The sequence below is a fragment of the Gobio gobio genome (assembly GCF_949357685.1).
Source record: "Gobio gobio genome assembly, chromosome: 7".
NCBI lineage: Eukaryota > Metazoa > Chordata > Actinopteri > Cypriniformes > Gobionidae > Gobio > Gobio gobio.
The window spans coordinates 5,273,948-5,298,022 of record NC_137103.1 but is presented as its reverse complement, the minus strand read 5'-3'; the positions used below and the strand labels follow the sequence as shown (position 1 = coordinate 5,298,022).

General features: G+C 40.6%; 1 protein-coding gene across 1 annotated transcript in view; it reads left to right on the top strand.

Moving 5' to 3' along the window:
* LOC307128952 (tripartite motif-containing protein 16-like) overlaps window positions 1-18,567 on the top strand; it is a 57,999-nt gene extending 39,432 nt beyond the window's left edge. The window contains exons 4-7 of the mRNA XM_079821042.1: window positions 16,259-16,424; window positions 16,578-16,613; window positions 16,831-18,022; window positions 18,091-18,567. Of these exons, the coding sequence (XP_079677168.1) occupies window positions 16,259-16,424; window positions 16,578-16,613; window positions 16,831-17,378 (750 nt within the window). The 3' untranslated portion in view covers window positions 17,379-18,022; window positions 18,091-18,567. The remainder of the gene's footprint in view (window positions 1-16,258; window positions 16,425-16,577; window positions 16,614-16,830; window positions 18,023-18,090) is intronic.
* Window positions 18,568-24,075: the final 5,508 nt, after the last annotated feature.

Sequence of the window (24,075 nt, the reverse complement as noted above, 5' to 3'; positions counted from 1 at the left end):
AGGTACGCCATTATTTCACCACAGGGTGTCAGTCATGATCTAAACTAGTGAGCGCGATGCTGAAGTGTGAGACACCTGATCAATACGAACCTTTATTTATTTGTATTAAACATGTTGATCACTATTCTGTCATTTTTCATTGTCAGTCATGTTACTGTATGTTATAAACATGTTTATGCCCAAAACGCTTAATTAATTTTCAAGGTAGGCCTAGTTGACTGTCATTTTCCTCTACTGTGTGCATCACTGTTTAAGATTAATTCAATATTTAACATTGTTAACGTTACATTCATTTAAGGCACGTACCGAGCATTAATTCTACTTAAGAAGGCTGGAATAAAAGCACCAGCGCACACAAACGATCATTTCAATTTTTAGTCAAATTAATTAAAAAAATATAAACTCAACAGGTATAAAATATGATCAGTAAGAGAAAAACACTGCTATGATGACGAGCACTGGACTGCTGCAGGATAGTGGGGAGATATAACTTATTTATTATTCAGAATGCACAGGAAATATATTTATAGAAACATTTCAGTGTAAGGTGGTAACGTTAAAGAGTTCGGAGTTCTGCCGTGGCAGCTCGTATGGGTCAACGTTTTTGATATCAGCTTCTCTAAATACCTCAGCTTGGCGCTGGTAGTAAGTTTCTCCCTGTAAGAGACCTCTTCTTCTCCATTTCTTCTAAGTTTTCTCGTAATTTCTCCGCTTAAACGCCGCGATGATAATTCCTCGAGCCGTCTTTCCTGCTCTGATCTCTGTATCGCTCTTACAATGTTACCCCTGGCAACCGATAGCGTGGGATCCCAGAATGGTGTAGGGCTCAGACTCCGCCCACGACCATGACGTATCTCCTCATTCTCAATAGGAGGGAGGATGCATAGCAACCAGATAGCAACCTTTTTTTTTTTTTTTTTTTTTTTTTTTATTCAAGAACCGTACAAATATACAAATACTTTCAGGAGAACATTAGAGTTAAGACATAAAAGACATTTGTATGTAGAGTCAAATATCGAAAGGAAGTAGAGTGCGGATCGGGCCACATTTTTCTGTCCGAGCCCGGCCCGCGTCCGACAGAGTAGTAACCGAATCCGACCAGAGCCCGACAGGCATTAAGATATTTATGTCCGAGCCCGAATGTGGCGCACAGACTCTTCATAGTTGTGAAATTGCTGTTTTGTTTTGCACCGGCAGTGATAGGGTTAACAAAGGGAGTTCAGAGGGGCGGAAACAAATCCTGAAGACGGGTGCGCTTGAGTGAGAGTGTGTTCATCTTCATTCTGATTAAAAGCTCGTAAACCTCCCTTGTCTGTCATTCTTCAGACATTACACTATTTTTTTTCTCATACTAATGACACATGTACGTTTGTTCGTGTGGAAAGCCGGCTTTTATTAAGCAACTGTAGGAAGGCATTCTGAAATGATTACAGATGAGCGCATCAGCACGCACACGGGGAAACAAATACACACGTTAACACGGGGCCCAATCAAATAGCCATTTGTGAAACCAAAATTAAATGAACAAAAGTCTACCAAAAATGGACCAGCTAACAGAACAAAACATCAACGTAACACAAATGCAGCTTATTGAAGTGAAAATCACTCTTACCATTTTTCTCGAAAACTGTATGGCTACTAAACTGCAACATGGGATTTATTTACATAATCCATCCATCAAAGTTTAGGCTAATCCAGGTTATTATGCAGAAAAAGGATTGCATCAACTGTGGATGGCTTCAAGGCTGTCCTCTGCTCGATGGTCCTGCCAGTCACATGTAGCCTAATAATATGCAATATGCACGTGTCGCGCGCTGGTTGCGCGTTGTCACAGCTACATAAACAAATTTCCGCGCACAGGAAGACGAATGTTAAGGTAATATTTTAAATTTATTTTAATCACAAAAACATCAAGTTAAAAAGGCCCATTGGCTACCTACATAAGCTGTTTTAAATTTCAGATGTTCAATGCCTTATTGCGCTGTGACCGAGCCCGACCCGAACCCGAACATTATTTATAAATATCTGTCCGAACCCGGCCCGGCCCGTCGGTTACCAGCGGTTCCCGTCGGGCTCGGGTCGGGTATCCATCCTCTAAAAGGAAGCATATAAAATAAAACAAAAACCTTTACATACATATGAAAAGGACATTTAAAAGACAAGGGACAATATAAGTAAATAAAATAAAATAAATAAATAAAATACAAATAAAAATACAAATACAAAAAAGGGTGGGGGGGTTGTCAATACATGAGAAAGCTGGTTAAACTTGAACATCAGATTCATTACAAAATAATTGTTCATATTGTTTCAGGAATCGATCACATTTTTTATTGCTAGTTAACCTAAAAGATTTAAGCAGCGAGTCTACCTCGATCAAAAAGTGTGAAAAAGTAGGAAGTGAGTTCATAAATTTCTGTTTATGGATGAAAAATTTGGCAAACAAAATAAAAAAATTGAAAATATATTCTTTAGATTTGCTGGAGTCAGTATAATAACAAATAACATCTTTCAAATTAAAAGATTGTGTATTAATGGGAGTTCTATTTAAATGGGAATATAAATTAGACCAAAACTTTTGAACCAAATCACAAGAATAGAATAAATGTATCAATGTTTCATCTTCATGTCCACAGAATGAGCAAGTACTAAGAATATCAACATATTTGGATATTGTTAAATTAACCGGGTATATCTTATGTAATATTTTAAAATGGATTTCTTTAGTCTTATTAGGAATAAAATATTTATATGCTAACAGCCATGCTTTTCTCCAGTCTATATTGTCGATTAGGGCAGCCCAATGAGATCTGCCTCTAGGGCGAATTTGGTCTTTTTTCTGAAAAATTTGTCGGATATGTTTATTATTACATTTCTTATCATAAATGCTAATGCCATTCAATAACAAAGCCGACTCCTTTGTATCTTTCTGGTTGTACAAAATGTGGCTCTTAACCAGTTGCACTAGACCAGAGGGAATAGCCTTAATCACGGTATTATATTCTTTAAAAGGAATAGGGAAGTCATGAACAGTCATAAAGCTTTCATAGGATAAGATAGTACCAAATTTATCAAATAAAGAAAGTATATAAATTAAACCTCTACTGAACCAATTAGGGAAAAAGATAGATTTGTTTCTAATGGTTATATTCATATTATTCCACAGAAGTTCTTTATGCGGTGAGAAATTGTGGATGTGGCACAATTTCCACGCAAGAAGAGCTTGTTGATGAAAATTAGATAATTTAATCGGGAGTTTATTATACATATAATTACATTTTAAGATAAAAGGTAGGCCTCCAATTTTATTAAAGATATAATTAGGAATAAAAAACCATATAGATGTTGGATTTATTAAACATCTTTTAAGCCAGTTTATTTTAAACACATTAATAATATTATGATAATTTAACACTTCTAGTCCCCCATCACTTCTACTATTGGAAATTACTGTTTTTTTAAGTTTATGAGACCTGTTTTTCCATATAAAGTCAAGGAAAATTTTATTGACACATTTAGCAGAACAATCAGTCACATATAAAGAAAGGGAAGGATATACAAAGTGAGAAAGGCCTTCTGCTTTAGAGAGGAGAACCCTACCATAGAGAGAGAGATCTCTTTGTAACCAGAGATTAAAAATATTTTGTTTTTTTTTAATCCGACTAGAAAAATTAAGTTGTTGTCTGGTAACTAGATTTTTAGTTAGATGAATACCTAAATACTTTATTGTGTCTTTGACTGGAATACTATCAATTACCGTGTCATCACAATTATGCAATGACATTATCTCACATTTGGACATATTTAACTTTAACCCAGAAGCATACGAGAACTTTTTAACTATCTGAATGGCGCTAGAGATTTGACTTTTATCTTTTAGAAAAAGGGTGGTGTCATCAGCCAGCTGCGAGATTTTGATTTCCCTATCGAAGATGGAGATACCCTTTAAGTTCTGATTGTGCATAATACTCAATGATAATAATTCCGTAACCAAAATAAATAAAAAGGGTGAAATCGGGCAACCCTGTCTGACACCACGCCTTATGACAAATCTTTGGGAGGTGTGCATATTGACTATGACGGAACTACTAATTCCTTTATAAAACATTTCAATTATGTTAACAAAAGAATCCCCAAAACCAAACAGCCTGAGTGAGTGCAGGAGAAATCCATGTTCAATGGTGTCGAAAGCCTTGTAAAAATCTAAGAAAAGAATAATGGCTTTAGAGTGTACAAAATCAGCATAATCTAATAAATCTAAAATAAGTCTTATATTATTGCTTATATGCCTACCTTTGACAAAACCTGACTGCGTTTCTGCTATAATTTGATTAAGCTTAAATTTCAAACGATTAGCATATACCAAGGCCAAGATCTTATAATCAACTGTTAAGAGTGTAATTGGTCGCCAATTATCAATTAAGAGGGAATCTTTTTCAGGTTTTGGAATAAGAGAAATTATACCCTGTTTCATTGATGTAGTCATTTCTTTCTGAGCAACACATTCTTTGTACATGCAAAGTAGAGGGGATTTTATTAAGTCCCAAAAATGGACGTAAAATTCAACAGAAAATCCATCAATACCGGGGGATTTTCCTCTCTTCATAGAGAAGAGTGCAGCTTTAATTTCCTCAATTGTTAAAGTAGACTCACAAAGGTCTTTAAAATCATTATCAATGATAGGAATATAATTTTTAATTGTTTCAACAAAAATCTTACAATTATCCATATTAAATTCGGAAGTGTAAAGTTTGTCATAAAAGCTTGTAATAAACTTAGAGATCATGGTAGGATCAGTGCACTTGACAGCATTAATATTTAAAGCTGTTAATGAATTTCTCCTGCAATTTCTTTTCTCTAACGCAAAAAAATAACTGGAATTAGTCTCTCCTTCCTCTAGCCATTTGGCTTTTGACCTAATAAAGACCCCTCTAGCCAAATCCAAGTAAACTTGATTAATTTGTAGACTTAATTCTCTCAAAAGCAGTTCTTCCTCCTGATCTAATGTTTTTCGCAATAAAATATTGATTTTATTTAGTAGTTCATTTATTTTTTTATTTTTTGATGCTTTTAATTCTTTACTTCTCTTAATGGCAATCTGCCTAGCCTTATATTTAAAGAATTCCCATTTTGTTTTATAACCATCACTAAAATTTTCAAAAAATATATCTGAAAACAAATTCTTAATACCATCATTAAAGGATGCATCTTTTAAGAGAGAGTTATTGAATTTCCAGTAACCACGTAACTTTGAAGTTTGATCAGTGTTGCTACACAATTTTAGACTTATTTGTTTATGATCTGAGAGGGGTGCGAAAGAATGAGAGACCTCTCTAACAAATTGAAGAGTTGAGGAAGAGATCAAGAAGAGGTCAATTCTCGATTGGGAGGACATATTACTATTAGACCAAGTAAATTCCTGCAGATCAGGGTGAAAAAAACGCCATGTATCTGTAAGAGAAAATTCTGTGCACAATGATAAAATATTAATATTTGATAGCAAGCTATCGTTGCTTCTGGGAGGAAATCTGTCAAAGTTGTCATCCAAGCACTCATTAAAATCCCCGGCCAAAATCAGAAAAGAGTCTGGATAATTAGCAAGTACTTCTTTCAATTTAGAGGTTATCTGAGAAAAGAGAGACTTGTTGGCAGAACGGGAGTTACATCCATAAATATTACAAATAGTAAATACTGAATTGTCCTGCTGAATCGATAAAATAATCCATCTACATTCATCGGAAGATTTCACTCCTAGTATGTTCCCTTTAAACTTGTGCAACAAAATCGAAACTCCAGCAGAATGATTAGAGCCATGGCTACAGTAAATTGTATTTCCCCATTGATTTTTCCAAAATTTTACATCCATTTCACACGAATGTGTTTCCTGAAGAAGAATTATATCCGACTCGCTGCTTTTACAAAATAAAAAAACAGCTTTCCTCTTTACTGCATCACGTAAACCCCTAACATTTAAGGATACAACAGAAAAGGAATTAAACTTAAAGTCCATTAAACACAGAAAACAGATCTTGTACCTCTTATATCTGAACAAACAATAACAAAATCTATTTTGAAATAGGAACAATATATAACCAAAGTTAATTCAAACGTTAAATTCGAGAAAATTCACTTCACCGCCTTGCTCGTCACGAAACATTTATTAGAAAACAAAAGGGAAAAAATGTCACTGTATATCGAGCCGTAGTTATGTAGGCGATATTACAAAATTAGCGGTCCAACAAAAGTAGCGATTCAACGAGAGGAGGAACAAAGCTTTTTTTTTTTTTTTTTTTTTTTTTGCACAAAATTCGTTGCTCATGGATAGGAGCAAAAAGTAAGAGTCGATTATATAAACTTGAGTGTAAACTTGAGTGTAACATGGGTCACGCTCATACGTAAAACGAAGAAACAGCATAGTCATTTATATAGGCTATTCAGCATGTTCCTTTAAAGAAACATAGGCTTACCGCATAAACTGACTATTTTACATCAGAGTAGTTGAATCTTTTCCCGTCAATTAAGGCAAACGAACCACGAAAAGATGCTTTCTTTCCCTCTTCTCTTGCTTTCTTCACAAGGGGCCAAAGTTTCTCTCTGGCAGCCCTATCTTCTGGTGAAAGGGCTTCGGTGAGTCGTAACTTGTTCTCGGTGAGAAATTTGCATCCTCTGGCAGCCTGCCAAACGATGTCACGAAAACGACGCAGAGCAAAAAGAATGATGATGGATCTGTGGGAACCATCCTTTCTTTTCTGGCCAAGACGATGTGCAATGTCAACTGCATCCTCAAGGTTGTCGCTGATACCAGGAACTACGTTGCTAAGGATCTCGATAGCAGCTTTCCGGACATCCTCGCCATCCTTCTCTCTCACGCCATGTAGCTTTAATGTCCACCTCCAAGTGTAACGCTTACAGTCACCCACCTCTTCCTTCAGGGTTTTATTCACCTTTTGTAGCACCTGAATCTCCGTCGTCACAACTTTCAGAGACTCCTTGTGCGATGCTACCTCGTTAACAAGTTGAGTAACAGTTGACGACAAAGTCTCAATCTGCTTAGCAGTAGATCCAGTCGTTGCATCAATTGCAGAGATTTTCTTGTCGATTTTCAGAAACATCGTGTCGTATTTGTCAGAAAGTTCGCGAATGGCCTTCAGGATTTCCGCTGAAGAGTCGTTACCTTCCATGTGCTCCCGCTTTGTTTTCTTTGACAGGGGTTTTAAGGGAGTTTCAGGCAGGGGAGTAGCAAGGAGATCACTCAAATCTGGACGTGAATCGAACCAGTTATGATCCTCAATATTCTCCGACGAAACCAATTCCATAGAGGAAACGGTGTTATCATTTCCATCAGCATTTAGAACAGGCTCCATAGTTGACATAGGCACATTTGCTGTCACGTTGGAAGTTTGTCTATTTTTCTTTCTACCCATAGATAAGTTGGCACAAGGGGGGTGAAGTGAAGAGAGCAATCACTTACACTTTCATAAATAGCAAAGTCTTAATTATAATGGCTATATAATCGTCCTATTTCAAAATTTCCTGACGAGACGTTATGAACGCGTCCACCTACCACAGCGCCATCTTGGCCTCCCCAGATAGCAACCTGATGTGTGGAACGGCGGATGTCTGCCGCACTTGAGTTCAGGATTCCGGTGTTTTTCCATGTATAAGCCAAATGTTTACCACAAGTCGGTGTTTCTAACTGTGTGCCATAGCTCAACCACATATGGTTCTCACGTGCAGTGTTGCCACAGTTACTTTGAAAAAGTAACTTAGTTACTTTACAGATTACTTGATTTTAAAAGTAACTAAGTTACTTTACAGATTACTTGATTTTAAAAGTAACTAAATTAGATTACAAGTTACTTTATTAGTTACATTCATCAGTTGCCGACAGCACCTCTGCAGCCTCAACATAAAAATGACAACCGTTTTTGCCAACACTTTATTGGAAGTGCATTTTTAATAGTAACGTCAACAATGTATCTCCTGAAATTGTATCTCCAAAAAAAATATTTTGACTAATTTTATAAAATCTAAACATGTTAATGAAAAGGTACAAATTACTTTGTGTTCTTATTAAATACATTTATGAAAAACAATTTATATTTAATTTTTTAATTTATATTTATATATGAATGTAAATAATTATATGGGCCTATACAAGATTTATAGTTTATTGTAAACCTGATGTGCAGCTCTGTAAAGGGACAACAATTATATGATCGATACGTGAGAACAATATATTTTTTAATAATCTTTAAGTGCACAAAACTATGAAAATATATGAAACGCTTCAAAACAGAGCGGCAACAAAGCGCTTATGCGTATCCCGGGTGCAGAATGATGCGCTTAAAGCAACATGGAATCAGAGGGCGCAGTGCAGCGCGAGTGCACATTGAAAAGTTCACGGCATAAAGAGAAGATGAGTGTTGAGCCCACAAATCCTAGTCTACTACAGTAGCCTATATCGGTCCAAACATTCACTGATTATTTGTTTCTTCACAGTTTTAAATTCCGGTTATTGTGCGTGTGATGTTAATTAATAGTCCTTGTGTTGTCACCTGGGTAGCTCGAGCACAACATCTTTTAGAAACCGCAAGATAAACTCCAGCAAGATAAATTATTTTATCAACATGTCAAGTATTATAACGGGAATATATCATTTGGAGTGAGCTTTACCGTGCTGCTGCTGCTGACTGTAACCGAACGCGACGCGCAGTTTTGCTGAACGGAGAATGACAGAGCAGCGGAGGAAAGACATTCAGCTATGGAATGGCTTTAGATGACTTTGTAAGCTGCTAGCAAATAATAATATGCGAATAATGATTGCTGAAGGATAATGTGACAATATATATTTCTGATGATTATTTAATTATCACGACATGCCTAATCTGAGCAAGTGTCTGCCTGTCTTGAGTTTTGTCGACAGACGGAGCGGCCGCCTCGTAATTCTCCTCTATGCAGGAAAACCCCGGCTGAGACTCAACAAGAAAGCAAAAATATATATTTTTAGTAAGGAAAATGACAAAAATAGTAACGCACAGTGACTTGGATAAGTTACTTTAATCTGATTACTGGTTTGGAAATAGTAACGCGTTAGATTACTCGTTACTGGAAAAAAGTAGTCAGATTAGAGTAACGCGTTACTAAGTAACGCGTTACTGGCATCACTGCTCACGTGTTTGTTGTTATCTGGGCCATATACCTCAAAATGATTTGTGAACCAAGAGAGCATTTCCCGCAGATTTTAAAGTTATGGCAAAACAAATATGGTCACAATTTGGCCCATATCTGTTCAGCCATGCCACATCTAGGCCATATGTGCCAGATAATACCCACATGTGGCCCAAACGTAATTGCTATCTGGGACATGTTCTTTTCAGGGTGGAATTCTTGTATGCTGAGAGATGTCAGTTCGTTTTGGTGCACACAACATGCATCGCATTATGAAACTATTCTTTTTGACATCTTGGAGTGAAAACATAGACTGAACTTGAGGCCACGGGCAATCTGCCTCCCGTAGCCCACACACATCTTCCTCTGCTTCGGCCATCATCTTCCGACTAAACGCGCGCTAATTATAAGCGGGTGATGCGTAGCAACCTCTCGCGAAGCAGCCTCTCCAACGTTTCGCGAGACTTGCGAAAGTCATATTAACTTATTTTAATATATTTAATATAATTATTACCATTTGACAGTAACGGAGGAACGCCACCGAATGTAACTAAGTAAAAGTACAGTTTTTTCATAAGAAATTTACTTGAGTAAGAGTAAAAGTACCCATCTTTAAATCTACTTTAAAAGTACAAGTTACCCAAAAAATGTACTCAAGTAAATGTAACGAAGTAAATGTAATTCGTTACTACCCACCTCTGCTCAGTCGCGAGCAGTCCCACGTCTCTGGACTAATTTGCCTAATCTTCACGGTTCTTTAGACCGCAGTGGAAACCAGAGGTGTGGACTCGAGTCATGTGACTTGGACTCGAGTCATGAATTTGATGACTTCAGACTCGACTCGCCAAAATGTACAAAGACGTGCAACTCGACTTGGACTTTAACATCAATGACTCGTGACTTCACTTGGACTTGCGCCTATTGACTCGAGAAGACTTGCTACTCCCCATGAAAACCTGGGGGAAAAAAATGTTGACACGGCCGCGCCGCTCTCAGTGTATCTGTGAAAAAAATGTGCACCACCTGTATGCAGAGAGAGAGCATGCTGCCTGCACGACATCCAATCACTGTAGTCCCACGCAGTGTTGGGGAGTAGTTATAAAACATTACAAGTACTGAGCTACTAACTTAACTACATTTTTCAGTAGCTTGTCAGTAGCTCAGTTGCATTTAAAACAATGTAGCTTTTCCAGTAGCTAACTACTTTTTCCAGCAAGTGGCGGTGTAGCGCGACCTGTTCAATTGACAGATGCTTTGCCAGTGCAATGACGCAAGCGATACTCGGTTACTTAACGTAACCTCGGTTCTCTCTAGAAGAGGGAACGAGTATTGCGTAAGTTTCCTTACGCATCGGGAAAGTATTCTTTCTTCGAGATTTCTGAAAACCCCCAAATTATCCTTAATTTTGTAACATTGTCAACGCAGTGGGCTGACATTGCCACAGTGTCCAGATTCAAACCCAGAAATGAGGTTGATTGCATGGGCACTAATGAGCTCTTGGTCCAATTGACCGTGAGCCCCAGGCTGTCCAGATGGCTGAGCAGCATTGCCCTGTGGGCGAGGAGCTCGGCCTCTGATTGCGCCAGGAGGAGCCAATCGTCCAGGTAGTTCAATATTCGCATCCCTCGATTTCTCAGGGGAGCGAGGGCCGCGTCCATGCACTTCGTAAATGTACGGGGTGCTAGTGACAGGCCGAACGGAAGGACGGTGTATTGATAAGCCTGGCCGTCGAAGGCGAATCGTAAGAATGGCCTGTGACGCGGCGTTATCTTGATTTGAAAATATGCATCTTTCAAATCTAGGGAAATTAGCCAGTCTCTCGGGCGAATATGCGCGAGGATCTGCTTGGTCGTGAGCATCTTGAACGATCTCCTCATAAGAGCTTTGTTCAGACGCCTCAGATCCAGAATCGGTCTGAGCGACCCATCCCTTTTTGGCACGAGAACATACCGGCTGTAAAAGCCTGACTCGCTCATAGAGTGGGGAACCGGTTCTATAGCCCCTTTGCACAGCAGCGTGGCTATCTCCGCTCGAAGTAGATGTGCTACTTCCTCGCTCACTCTCGTCTCTGTACGCGCACAGAAGCGCGGAGGGCGGCGAGCGAACTGCAGAGTGTAGCCGTGCTTCACTGTTCTCAGCACCCATTCTGATACACCTGGAATGGCTTCCCACGCTTTCGCGTGTGCCACACGGGATAGAACGGCCTCCGGGCTCGAAACGCCGCGCTTCGCGGGTTTGACGGCCTGTATAGGAGGGGCGGGCGCAGTGCGCGCGCTCTCTGTGCTGTGGGCCAGCCGATCGCTCTCGATGGCTGGCTGCCTTACACACTGTATCTCTGCCGCTTTGAGCGGGGAATGGCTTGTGTGCGGCCCTACACTCATCGCTCCGGCCACCCTGGGCGGAGAACAAATGGTGTGTGGCGCGGCGCGTAGCGCCAGAGGCATAATGTTCGCGAAAATGTGTGAGCGCGTTTGAGCGGGCACAACTCTTACGCGTGGAACATGACCGGTTAAGAGTGGCTGTGTGACAGCGCGTGTGGTGGCTAGGCGTGGACGCAAACAAGCGGACACGTGACCTAACTCTAGCACTCGAGCGGCCGGTGGCTGCTTTATGTGAGTTGGGGACACGGGGTTTATAGTGCTTGTGTGCAGGGGTGAACACAGAAAAGTGGGCACATTTACTGCATTTGAAACACATACGGCGTGAGCCGTGCAACCAGAAATAATGCAACTTTTGTGATTTCTCTGGTTCGCCGTAAAAACGGCGGTTATTGACAGGCGAGAGGGCATTTTTGCCGGCTCGTTGGCTGCGTGAAATCGCGGCGGGACTTAACCGTCGTTTCTTGCCTCTGGCTAGGAGGACTTTGGAGGCTCGGACTTCAGCGCGATCCTAGGCCGGGGGCCCCGAGGGGGAGGCGGCTTACCACGGCTGGAAGAGCCCGATCTGGGGCGGCCGCTCGGTCTTCGCTGAGACGAAGGGGGCCGCGCTGGGCGTTGCGCGGAGCTCGGTGCTGGCTGGTCGCGAGGACGGCGAGCAACGGAGCTATTGCTGGCGCCAGGGCGTCGAGGCAGGAAGAGGTTCATGGCCTGCGTCGTTTTCTGCACTTCAGAGAAACGATCGACGATCCCCTTGACCGCTGGTCCGAAGAGCCCAGACGGGGAGAGCGGGGCGTTTAGGAAGGCCGCGCGCTCTGTTTCTCGCATGTCCGTGAGCGTGAGCCAGAGGTGGCGCTCAGCTACCGTGAGGGAGGCCATAGAGCGTCCGAGGGCCTGTGCTGCGGTCTTGGTAGCGCGGAGGGAGAGATCCGTCGCGCTTCGCAAATCCGTGATCAACTCAGCGTCACAGCTCTTCTTGTCCAGGTCGCGGAGGAGATTGGCTTGGAGGATTTGCAGCACGGCCATAGAGTGCAGAGCAGATGCAGCTTGACCGGAGGCAGTGAAAGCGCGGCCGATCAGCGATGATGTCACTCTGCAGGCCTTAGACGGGAGGGCAGCCTTTGAGCGCCAACCAGAAGGCGGGCAAAGGTGCGCTGCGACCGCCTCTTCCACCGGAGGGATAGCAATGTAGCCTTTCTCAGCCGCGCCGTCAACTTGTGAGAGCGTCGAAGAAGCCTGAGACGAGACCCTCGCGGAGAATGGCGCGTTCCAGGACTTCGCGAGCTCCTCGTGAAGCTCTGGCAGAAAAGGTGCAGTCCTGGAGGTGGGCGCACGGCGGCGACTGTTTAGGAAGCATCCGTCAAGTCGGTTCGGCGCTGCCACCTTGGGCGGGGCCCATTCGAGGCCTAGCTGCTCGACAGCCCGGGTGAGAAGGCGCAAAAGTTCGGCGTCCTCACCCGCTCGAGAGCGTCCGGAGCCCCGGACTGAAGAGGTCGCGGAAGACCAGTCCTCGCTGTCGGAAGCCATGATGGAGCAGCTGTCGGCGCGTTCCGCGGCCGCATCCGCCTCATCCCCGGAGGCGGCAACAGAAATGGCGGCCTGGGGTGGGGGCGGGGAAGGCGAGAGTGAAGCGGGCGGGAAGGGTTCCGGTGAGCTTCTCTCAGCGAACTCCGGAGTCCGCTGCGAGCGGCGCTTCTTTCTGCGCGGCTTAGCAGGGACTGGAGGGATGTCTTCATCGAACTGAGCGAGTCGAGCCCGCAGGGTCGACATCGTCAGTTCCTCGCACTCCGGGCATCCGCCGGCGAGAAGTGCGGCGGCGGCGTGATCACGGCCCAGGCAGAGAGCGCAGATCACATGGCGGTCCCCGGAACTGAGCTGCGCGTGACACGAGCCGCAGGTGGAACGAGACATTTTGGAACAAACGCTCGGCTCTTTTTGAGAAAGTGTGACGCAGCGGCGACAACACTTGAGCGTGAAAAGGATATGGGCTGCCGGATAGCAGAGCAGGCACGGATGGCTGAAGGTGGCGCGATGCTGCCGGCTTCTTCAGGCGCTGTCCTCTGCTTGCTCGTCTGCACGATCACGGCGGCGGGTTCCAGATCCAGCGATGGGAAGGGCTTCGCTGAAGAAAAGAAAATCGAATATGCAGCCCGTGAGCCCTGCTTATATACACGTGGCCACGCCCCACCTGTAGGCAAATGAAGCCAGGTGGGCGCGAAGCGCCCTCATTGGTCGCCACGTCACGCGGGCTCACCGATAGGCTGCTGCAGTTGCCAGCAGAGTAGCCAATAGCACGCTGGAATAGCCTGCTATGGTCTGCCAGGCTGCCGCACTGCGTTGACAATGTTACAAAATTAAGGATAATTTTGGGTTTTTCAGAAATCTCGAAGAAAGAATACTTTCCCGATGCGTAAGGAAACTTACGCAATATGAGAGAACCTCTCGTAAGAGAACTCCACATTAGTGATCTTTCAGGTTCTTTATAAAACTGGTGGGACAGATTAAACTATGGCGAATATATATATTTAGGGGTTTATATATTTATATTTTATACGTAGGGTTTACCAGGCCACACACACACACACACACAAGGTTACCATAGCAAATAGGCTCACCCCAGAAATTATATATTATTTGTTAGTAGCCTAATGGTAAATGCTGCAGGTGTAGAAATCTACATAAAACAGATATTTACTTTGATGTCAGGGCTAGATTACAGCATTAAACCAGTTGTGCATATTAATAAATTTAATTGCTTTTCCTCTTCATTTTCATTATGCATTATTTGTTTTGGTTATTTAAAAACACACACACAACATGTTTTGTATCCGATTAATCGTTCGATTAAGTGCTAGATTAATCGATTACAAAAATAATCGATAGCTGCAGCCCTAGTGGAAACGCAGACAGTAGCAGGTCTGTGGGGAAAAAGTTCCTGGTACAAATTGTTCCGGGTAATTTCGGTGGAAACGAGGCTAAACTCTAACAGTGTCACAAACAGTTTAAAACTTCACTCACCTTTTTTTACTTTTTTACCTCATTTTTCCTTCTGATTTCTTACATCAGGGTCAAATAAGTGAACTTGTGTCCTAAGAGTCCTTGTGAATAAGTTGTTTCTTATCATTGAAATAATTCCTCACTGATGTGCATTCATTATTTTTCTCACACATATTGGTTGCAGGAACAACATTAGTGTTCGGTGGTTTAGCGTAGTTAGTTAGCAATGAAAGTTTCACAGGTTCCAGCGCACTGGATCTAGGGCTGCACGATTAATCGAAATCAAACCGCAATCGTGATTTGGCTAATGTGTGGTTATGAAAGCCTAAAGACTGTGATTTTAATGAAATAAATATATGGCCAGTGTGTTAGTGAAGAGCAGATCTGTGATCAGGAGTAAACGCTGCTCCGTCTGAAAGACTGCGAGTTTGAGTCGCTTGAAAAACAACATTTAATGTTTTAACTCACTTCATATCGTCAGTCGAGTGTTTGATATTTCCTGTTTGTGAGCTGATGTGGCTTCTCACCACAGAATGAGGCAGACGATGAATTATTATTTTATGGTATTCTATACAGTGATTAGCACTGCAATATACTTTATTATTATGACAATACCCGAGAAGGCTTGAAGAACTCAAATACACCATATATTGTCTCAGTTGTGTGTTTGTCTTATATATATTTATGTGTTCTTGATTTTGCATAAGTCCTGACAAAAATTAAGAAATTGATATCACAGATTTTCATAATAATAATAATAATAATAATAATAATGTATTTTGTAATGAAAATATATTATTTTTAGCCATAGGCTGTCTGCATGTTAACAGGTTTAACTGCATTTTTTTGTAAAATAATTTATTTATTTATTTATTTATATATACTTATATATATTATTATTATATTGTTATATTTATTCTTAAATACTCTATTTTTATAATAATGAACATTTTATTGTAATAGTAATATTTCTTATTTTATATTATATTAATATTATTATATATATTATTAGCAATAATAAAAAATTAAAATGATTATTATTAGTCATACATATGCACAAAATATTATATTTATATATATATATATATATATATATATATATATATATATATATATATATATATATATATATATATATATATATATATATATATATATATATATATATAATTACACATTTTAAATCGCAATTTTAACAAGAATAATCGTAATTTGATATTTTCCCCAAATCGTGCAGTCCTAACAGGATCCAGATCTGAACTCATTTATAGTAAATTGATTGTCCGGTTTCCTTTCTATTGAGATTCTAGTTTGTCGTTTCTCTCTCCTCATCACTCGCTGCCCGATCACTAATAAAAAACCTCGCTCTGTTTTCACTCTGTGCTTTTAAATAATGACAATCTCTAGACACGCGACGCATTCAACCAACAATAAATGGACAATGCTTCGGATAAAATGAGAAATGTTATAATATTTCCTTTAATAATACAACAGTATTGCTCCTTCACTTTTAATAATGCCACAGTAGCCGATTATTCAATAAAACTTAAAGTGCTTTATTAAAAGTGAAACATGAGAAGAATGAAGCTGATGCTGTGAAAGTGCTGGATTGAGGAGAGTCACTAAAGATCAACAAGAGCCGCTCAAATCTGACAGTAGTGCAGGTTATTGGCTGAAGTGTGGAGGTGATGAGCTTTGATTTCTGTTTTCTGTAGAGTTTCCAGTCTCTCTCAGCTCCTCCTGAATCTACAGACGTCAATGACAATCCCTTCAGTTCTCTCTCCTCTTTTGATGGCGTGAGAGAATCTGTCCGTCAGCTGAGAGACAAACTGGAGGATTTCTGCAAAGAGGAGCTGAAGAAGAAGAAGATCTCTGACAGAGGTAAAGTCCTGGAGATTCATCTGCTCTCAGAAATCATCCTCCATCATCTCATATCATGTAGAAGATCATATTAGAAATGTCTTAGGAACGGATGCAGGGATCATTTTCTCTTGACATGATAATCACACTCTTCATGTCTGTTGATTTCCACAGTCATTGTTCCCAGGACCAGGAACGACTTCCTACAATGTAAGTCACTGAGAAAACAAGCAGAAAAACTCACTGAGTGTGTTCATGTTCTTCCTGGAGAAGGAGAAAGAAAACATGACAGAAGAGTTTTAGAGTTGATCATGTGATCTCTGGTAAACTGTACTGAGACACTGCTGATATATTGAACATGAAGAGTTCAGCTCCATTAAAAGATCAGACAGATTCATCATCCCTGATTCTGTTTTATCTCCGTCAGATTCCCGTCCGCTGACTCTGGATATGAACACAGTGAATAAACGCCTCCGTCTGTCTGAGAGGAACAGAGAGATTACTGACACTAACACAGTCCAGCCGTATCCTGATCATCCAGACAGATTTGATGTGTGGCCTCAGGTGTTGTGTAGAGAGAGTGTGTGTGGAGAGAGTGTGTGTGGAGAGAGTGTGTGTGGACAGAGTTACTGGGAGATTGAGTGGAGTGGTGTTGTGTTTATATCAGTGTCATATAAGAGCATCAGCAGGAAGGGATCGGGTTATGAGTGTTGGTTTGGATATAATGATCAGTCCTGGAGTTTGAGCTGCTCTTCCTCCAGTTACTCATTCAGACACAATAACATAGAGACTGAACTCCCTGTAAAGCCCATCAGTGGTAGAATAGGAGTGTATGTGGATCACAGTGCAGGAACTCTGTCCTTCTACAGCGTCTCTGACACAATGAGCCTCATACACACAGTCCAGACCACATTCACACACACACTCTATCCTGGGTTTGGGGTTTATTCTGGATCATCAGTGAAACTGTGTTGATGAATCAGAATAGACTGTGGAGAGATTCTACCCATAATGCTTTGAGCTGCATGATAAATCATAAACACTGATATGTCTCTGACTTTCTCTTCATGACATTAATAGGTCACACTTTATTTTAAGGTGTCGTTGTTACAGTGTAATTATATATATTTATTATTCATTAACAACATGTTCTTACTATAGGGTTCGGGTAGGATTAGGGTTTGGTTGAGGGTTAGTTCCATGTAATTATGCATCCTAAACTGTTGTTATTATTATGGTAAATATAAAATATGTCAAATATATAACAAGGACACTGTAAAATAAAGTGTTAGCCATTAATACTATAGCTGAGCTTCTGTTAGAGCCGGTGTGGTTGAGTAAGAGATGAGCTTGAAGCTGATATAATATACTCACTAAACTCAATAACTATATTGTTCTTACTCTTTATCTCTGATGTGTGTGTGTGTGTGTGTGTGTGTGTGTGTGTGTCTGTTCGTAAAAGCCAAATAAAAAGTTAATAAAAGGAAACTCCCTGTTTCCACACATGGGCTGCGTTTGAAACCGCATATTCATTGAGTAGGTACTCCTTTTCAATAAGTACTTACTTAACAAGCTCTAAAACAGTAGGTACTATATTACCAGATCTCGTAATATAGAAAGTATGAATGCGATCTGCACTTTATGCGCCATGTTGACGTTATCATGTGACCTACGACGTTATCACAAGCAACAACTTGAAAGATATGAGTGACAGGTTTAATTCATCGATCTATAAATATCTTAATATTAATTAAACTTGCTCATTTTGTGGTTTTGTTGAAGAAACAGCTGCCCATTTATCTTGTGATATTAACCCTACTAATCTAACCCAGTTTTATCCTTACCAAAACCCAAAATCATGATCTCTTGAATATGTTGTTAATTTCTTTATTTTACATGCAAAAAAAATCATCCACAAGCAAAATTGGCCTAAATCTTTATATTTTCCTTTTTCTTGTTAAATTGAACTCCTGTTTCATCCCTCAGGCTTATGAAATAACATTTTTATTGCATTATGATTAATTATTCAAAGATATCTAACCTTGTTATTGTTTTTTTTCTTTGTATATAATGTATGCAAACCCATGATGCTTGTTTTATCATTACGATTGTTAAAGATACAACCATGTAATTATAAAATAAAAGATAAGAGTGACAGGTGCAGTAGCTCATAGCATCAGTAACTCCACAGCCTGACCTGTGCGGTTTCCCTCAGCGTCTGCACAGAGACTCTTTCAGCTGCTCCAGGATCTCACCTTTGGAGAAAACTGTTGATTATATCCTCGAAAAATGCAAGTATCACTATTAAAAATTAAGATTACCCCAGAATGAATTGCATTGCTAGCCCACTAAAACACTTACAATAATAATGACAAATCCTGACCAATGCTTAATTATATTACTTTTGGGTTTTTTTTACTGAAAATTATATTGTTTTAGTAAAACAAGCAAAATGCAATTTGTCATATGACATAGCGATGCATGAATACACACTAGAACAAATACAGCCGATTTGAATACATATCAATTTTCAGTCATGCAATGAATTAATGCATGAGTTAATCAAATATTTTATTTACTGACAACAATAGGAAACAGAATTAATGAGTAAAAGAATGAATAAAAGTAAACATCACAATAAATGAATAAAAGTCAACAACACATGAAACAAAGCTTTTATTCAAATGTATTGTTCTAACAAACCATCAGGCATTTACAGGCGGTGAACTCCACACAACCTGATCTCACAGAAATACGTTAAATGAACACGACCCCTTAACCCCGATTTACGTGGTGGTGGCACATAATGTGTTACAATTAACGAAAACAACACCCTTACAAGTCAATGAGGCTCATTTGTCGTGGTGGACACACGGATTCCCTGGTTCAACAGCGTCACACAGTGGGCGGTGGTAAATGTTGTTTTCTAGTTTACGAAACGTCCTCCTTTTATAATGTATTATAGCGTATTAGTTCCGTTTTTTGTTGAATAAATAACTATCAATTTATAGATAGAGTAGCTTTAAAGAATGGCCCGAGGCTGTGTTAAATAGATTGTTCCCTTTACGTTATTAAACCCTTTACAATATTTTATTCTTCTCAAATGTATTTTATGTCATAGCAGCGAATATTATTATTATTATGAATCAGAAGACTTTCAGCCGTTGCCACCATGGGCGTCACTAGGCCCTTTTTAGGGGGGCTTCAGCCCCCCCTAAACTTATGTCCAGCCCTCCTAAAAAAATGTGTGATTAACCTTTCAAACATATGAAACTGGCGGGAGGCTTCGGGCTTCGTCCCGTTTTTTAATCAGCGTGTTCTTCAATCCGCTGTGGCGGCGAATAGAGCGCACGTCAGAAGCAGATTTGTGTGCGTTCATCTGAGCCTCATTGGTCTCTCACCGCTCGTCAATGTCAAAATATTTGAGAAAACCAATCAAATCAGAGTAACGTTAGGCAGGCTTTATGCTCACACAGAATCTGCTGAGGCTGAGAGATAATTTTAGCAGCATGACTCGACGTCAAGTGCGAGATATGTAGCTAAACTAAACATTTCATGTTTGACAGCTGCTTCTTTATTTCAGAAATGTTAAACAAATGACAAAAATATTCAGGCAAATTAATAAACTTTTGTCTAATTTTGCCATTTTGATTTGAAATAGGCCTATGTAATGTCATTTATAATTTAATTAACAAACAAGAAATATAAAAAAGTAATATTAGTAATAAATGTGTGCATATTGTACATTTAATAATTCCATGTGTAGCTCTCAGTAAATAAAAAAGCTCAAATTTTCTCAGCCTGTATTGGGCATAAGATTAGTAATTTATGTGTGCATATTGTGAATTAATTTAATAAATTTAGTTTTTGTTAGCCTGTTAGCCTTCAGTAAATATATAAATATCAGTTAAACATATGTTTACTTTCTTCACTGACAAAAATGGAAAAACCCACTGACATGGTTTTCAAGCTATTGTTATCTTATTTTTTGGCGTTCAGAACATTTTAAAATGCACATATGTAGATCATAGAAATCAAAATTTTCTCAAGGGGCCATGCCCCCCAAACCCCCCTAACCTCACATTTGGGATCTCAGTGATTATAAATCTGCCTACATTGTATGATTAAGGGATGTACAATATGGTCATGCAGAATGAGGCATTAATATTTGCTTTATAGGTGTATATATAATAATAAACAGCCAATATCCTAATATGCATACTAATAAGCTACTAGTTAATAGTGAGAATTGGACCCTAAACTAAAGTCTTACCAATTTTTTTTTTCATATCCTCACTGGGGGCTGAGCCCCCCTAAAATGAAAATCCTAGAAATGCCCCTGGTTACCACGGCAACGATACGTCACGTTACGCACGCTTCTTACCCATAATCACATCTCAGCGCTTTTACAACTCATTTCTCCCGCCACATGACTACAGTAAGTATCTCAACCCAAGGGGTGTTTGTTTGTTAAAAAGCACGCAAAACCTTTGCTGTTATTTCTTTAGTTGTAGCTGGATTTAATCATTTCTGGAGATTAGGTTGAATTTGTTAGTGTTGCGTTATCATTTACACGGCTACCCGCTCAAATGACAGCTGTCCCCGGCTCAGTTGGATTGTGGCACTGCCAGCTACAAAAATCAGTTTAAACTCATGTATTTGTCCATGTGTTGTGAAGACAACAATTAACAACGTGTTGTTGCAGTGGGTAAAGTTTTATTCAAAGTGCAAAGTAAATGTCAGAAGCGTAACTAAGGAGAATTACCGCTATTAGGTATGGACTTGAATAAAAAGAGGACCTGGATTCTTTCCAGAGGATTTGACCGCTCAGTGCGACTCAATGTCAATGACCGTTCATGCCTGATATGATTAATGCATAATTAATCCTGTAACACTATGGTGCCATACTTTTGTAAGACTTTGCCATTTTAGAAGACACTGAAATCATCATGAGATAATAGGGTAATTGTTACGTTAGTTATTCGTGACATTGAGAAGAGATGGCAGTGGATATTATGAGAAGCATTTTACGCAACAGGACATAAGAAGATCACTGTTTCCATTATTTGTAGGCCTAAATAAAAATAGACTTGTGTAGGTACTTGCTTGGGTCAAGTGAATGTGGTACAAATCTGATATTTGTACAGTAAGGATTGATTTGTATTGTTAGTAGTGGTTGTGAGGTTGTGATTGATAAATATTTAGGAAAAGCAGGAAGAGATCCCTCACTAATCCACTGGTCACAGGCAGGCGTGAGAAACGTTGGGAAACACACTGCCCTGGATCAGGTTTGTTCTTTACTAAAACATGATTACTGTATCTAAGAATACAAATAATGAATTAAATAGTGTTTTGATGGTTACACGTATAATAAAATGATACCACTTTGACAAAATGGTGTTGCAATGTTTGTGAAAAATGTTCTCACTAATATATAAGATAGTTTAAGAGCATGCGACTGATAATGCTTACTTGTGTTGTGTTTTAATAATTTTTGCTTAGTTTCCCTCCCTCCAGTCCTTAAGGAATATTTTCATTTTGAAATGAATTGGTTTCATGTTATATTGATCAAAGGGTTAAGCAAAATGACTGTCTCTGCAGCTGCTTCTCAATCCAGAAGAAGGTATCCTGGGCATGAGGAAGGCCTTCAGATAGAAGATCAAGAGTTGGCAAGTCTTGGTGAGAAACGTCTCGGTTACGGATGTAACCCTCGTTCCCTGAGGAGGGAACGGAGATGTAACGTTAGTGACTAATGAATGGGGGTTTCGCTTAGAAGCCTATAATCTTCGAGCTTAGAGAAAATGCCCAATGGCGTGCCAATGCCATGGGGCATGCGGAATTTGCATACGTAACTCCGCCTCACCGCGTGAGTATATGTCACAAGGTGACGAAGTGAGGCGGAACTAAGTCCCGTTAGAAGTTGTTCCCCCCCCCGGAACGTTGTTGGTGTAACACCAGGCCGGTTCCGGTTGGACGTGTGACCCTACAAAATGGTGGCTAATGGCGGATGATGAGCAGGTGTGAGAGATGACAGAGGAGAGTATAAAAAGGAAGTAGAGAGACAGTTCAGCGTTCTTCCTTCCCCGAGAGAAGTCATTTCTTCATTGGGTGTGTTGGTTCACGGAGGTTCCTAGAGGGTGCGCAAAGGCTCGGCTGTACAAAGGGTGAAGTGGCATTTGTATGGATACGTTTGCAAGGAGTTACAGAGTTGAGTACAGACTGGAGAAACGCCATCAACATCAGAACGGAGATAAGTAGTATGAGTATCGGATTTCATTGAATGTATGCACCTGCACTGAACTGAATATGAAGTTGTGAAGTGTACTGATCACGAGTGTCATTGTCACCTGAGAGAGCGTTTGAACCAAGTCATCATTGAACTATTGCCTCTTCTTATGAGTGTGATCGAGTTTTAAGGGAGTGTCCTCCACGCTTCAGTAAAAAGGCATCTTAACCCACCCAACATCTGAAGATAACGGATTCAGTACGACAGTGGAGAGGTTGACCAATGGGTGGGTGCTGGCCTTATTGCACTGAGTGAGAGTGGATATGCAGTGCCTGAATTGATGTGTTGCACAGTATTGCGTTGAAGTGAGGTTGCAGTGTGTGGGGATTAAATTGACTGCCGTTGCACTCCCTATTTTTCCTATCCTTATCCATTGTCACTGAAGAAGGATTTCAGGTGTTGAATGTGAATACCCCCTTTATGCAAATGTGGAAAGAAGATATGCATTGTATAACGTACTCTGTCTGTCAGTAAAGAAATCCCTCGATCAGTGCTCATCTATGTGATGACTGCCCGAGACGAAAGAAGGTGAGCCACCCACTGAACCTACCTCTGCCTGTTGGATAGAAACACACCCAGCCGTAAGCCTGTTCTCTTGTCCCCTGGGGAAATATGTGTGCAGTTGAATAACCTATCCTGTTGTTAACAGAGCATTCCTCCGCCAATGGCCTTCCATGTGATGTCCGCCTAAAGTGAGCCACCCAGTGAACCTACCTCTGCCTGCTTGATAGAAGCACACCCAGCCGTAAGCCTGTTCTCTTGTCCCCTGGGGAAATATGTGTGCAATTGAATAACCTATCCTGTTGTTAACAGAGCATTCCTCCGCCAATGGCCTTCCATGTGATGTCCGCCTAAAGTGAGCCACCTAGTGAACCTACCTCTGCCTGCTTGATAGAAGCACACCCAGCCGTAAGCCTGTTCTCTTGTCCCCTGGGGAAATATGTGTGCAGTTGCATAACCTATCCTGTTGTTAACAGAGCATTCCTCCGCCAATGGCCTGCCATGTGATGTCCGCCTAAAGTGCGCCACCCAGTGAACCTACCTCTGTCTGCTTGATAGAAGCACACCCAGCCGTACGCCTGTTCTCTTGTCCTATGGGGAAATACGTGTGTAGTTTAATAACCTATCCTGTTGTTAACAGAGCATCCCTCCGCCAACGGCCACCCATGTGATGTCCGCATAGAGTGAGACTTTCCTCATCTGCTGACCGGAGCACGCGTCAGCCAACATTCTTCCGCCTGGAAGGGAGACACTTAGTGAGCCTACCCCCGCCTGCCCTGCAGAAGTATACCCTAGTGGTAAGCCTTTGGCTTGTACTGAAGAAACACGTGCATGCATGGAGAAAATGACTCTGCTCTGCTCGATGTTCTAACAAATTCTACTTAC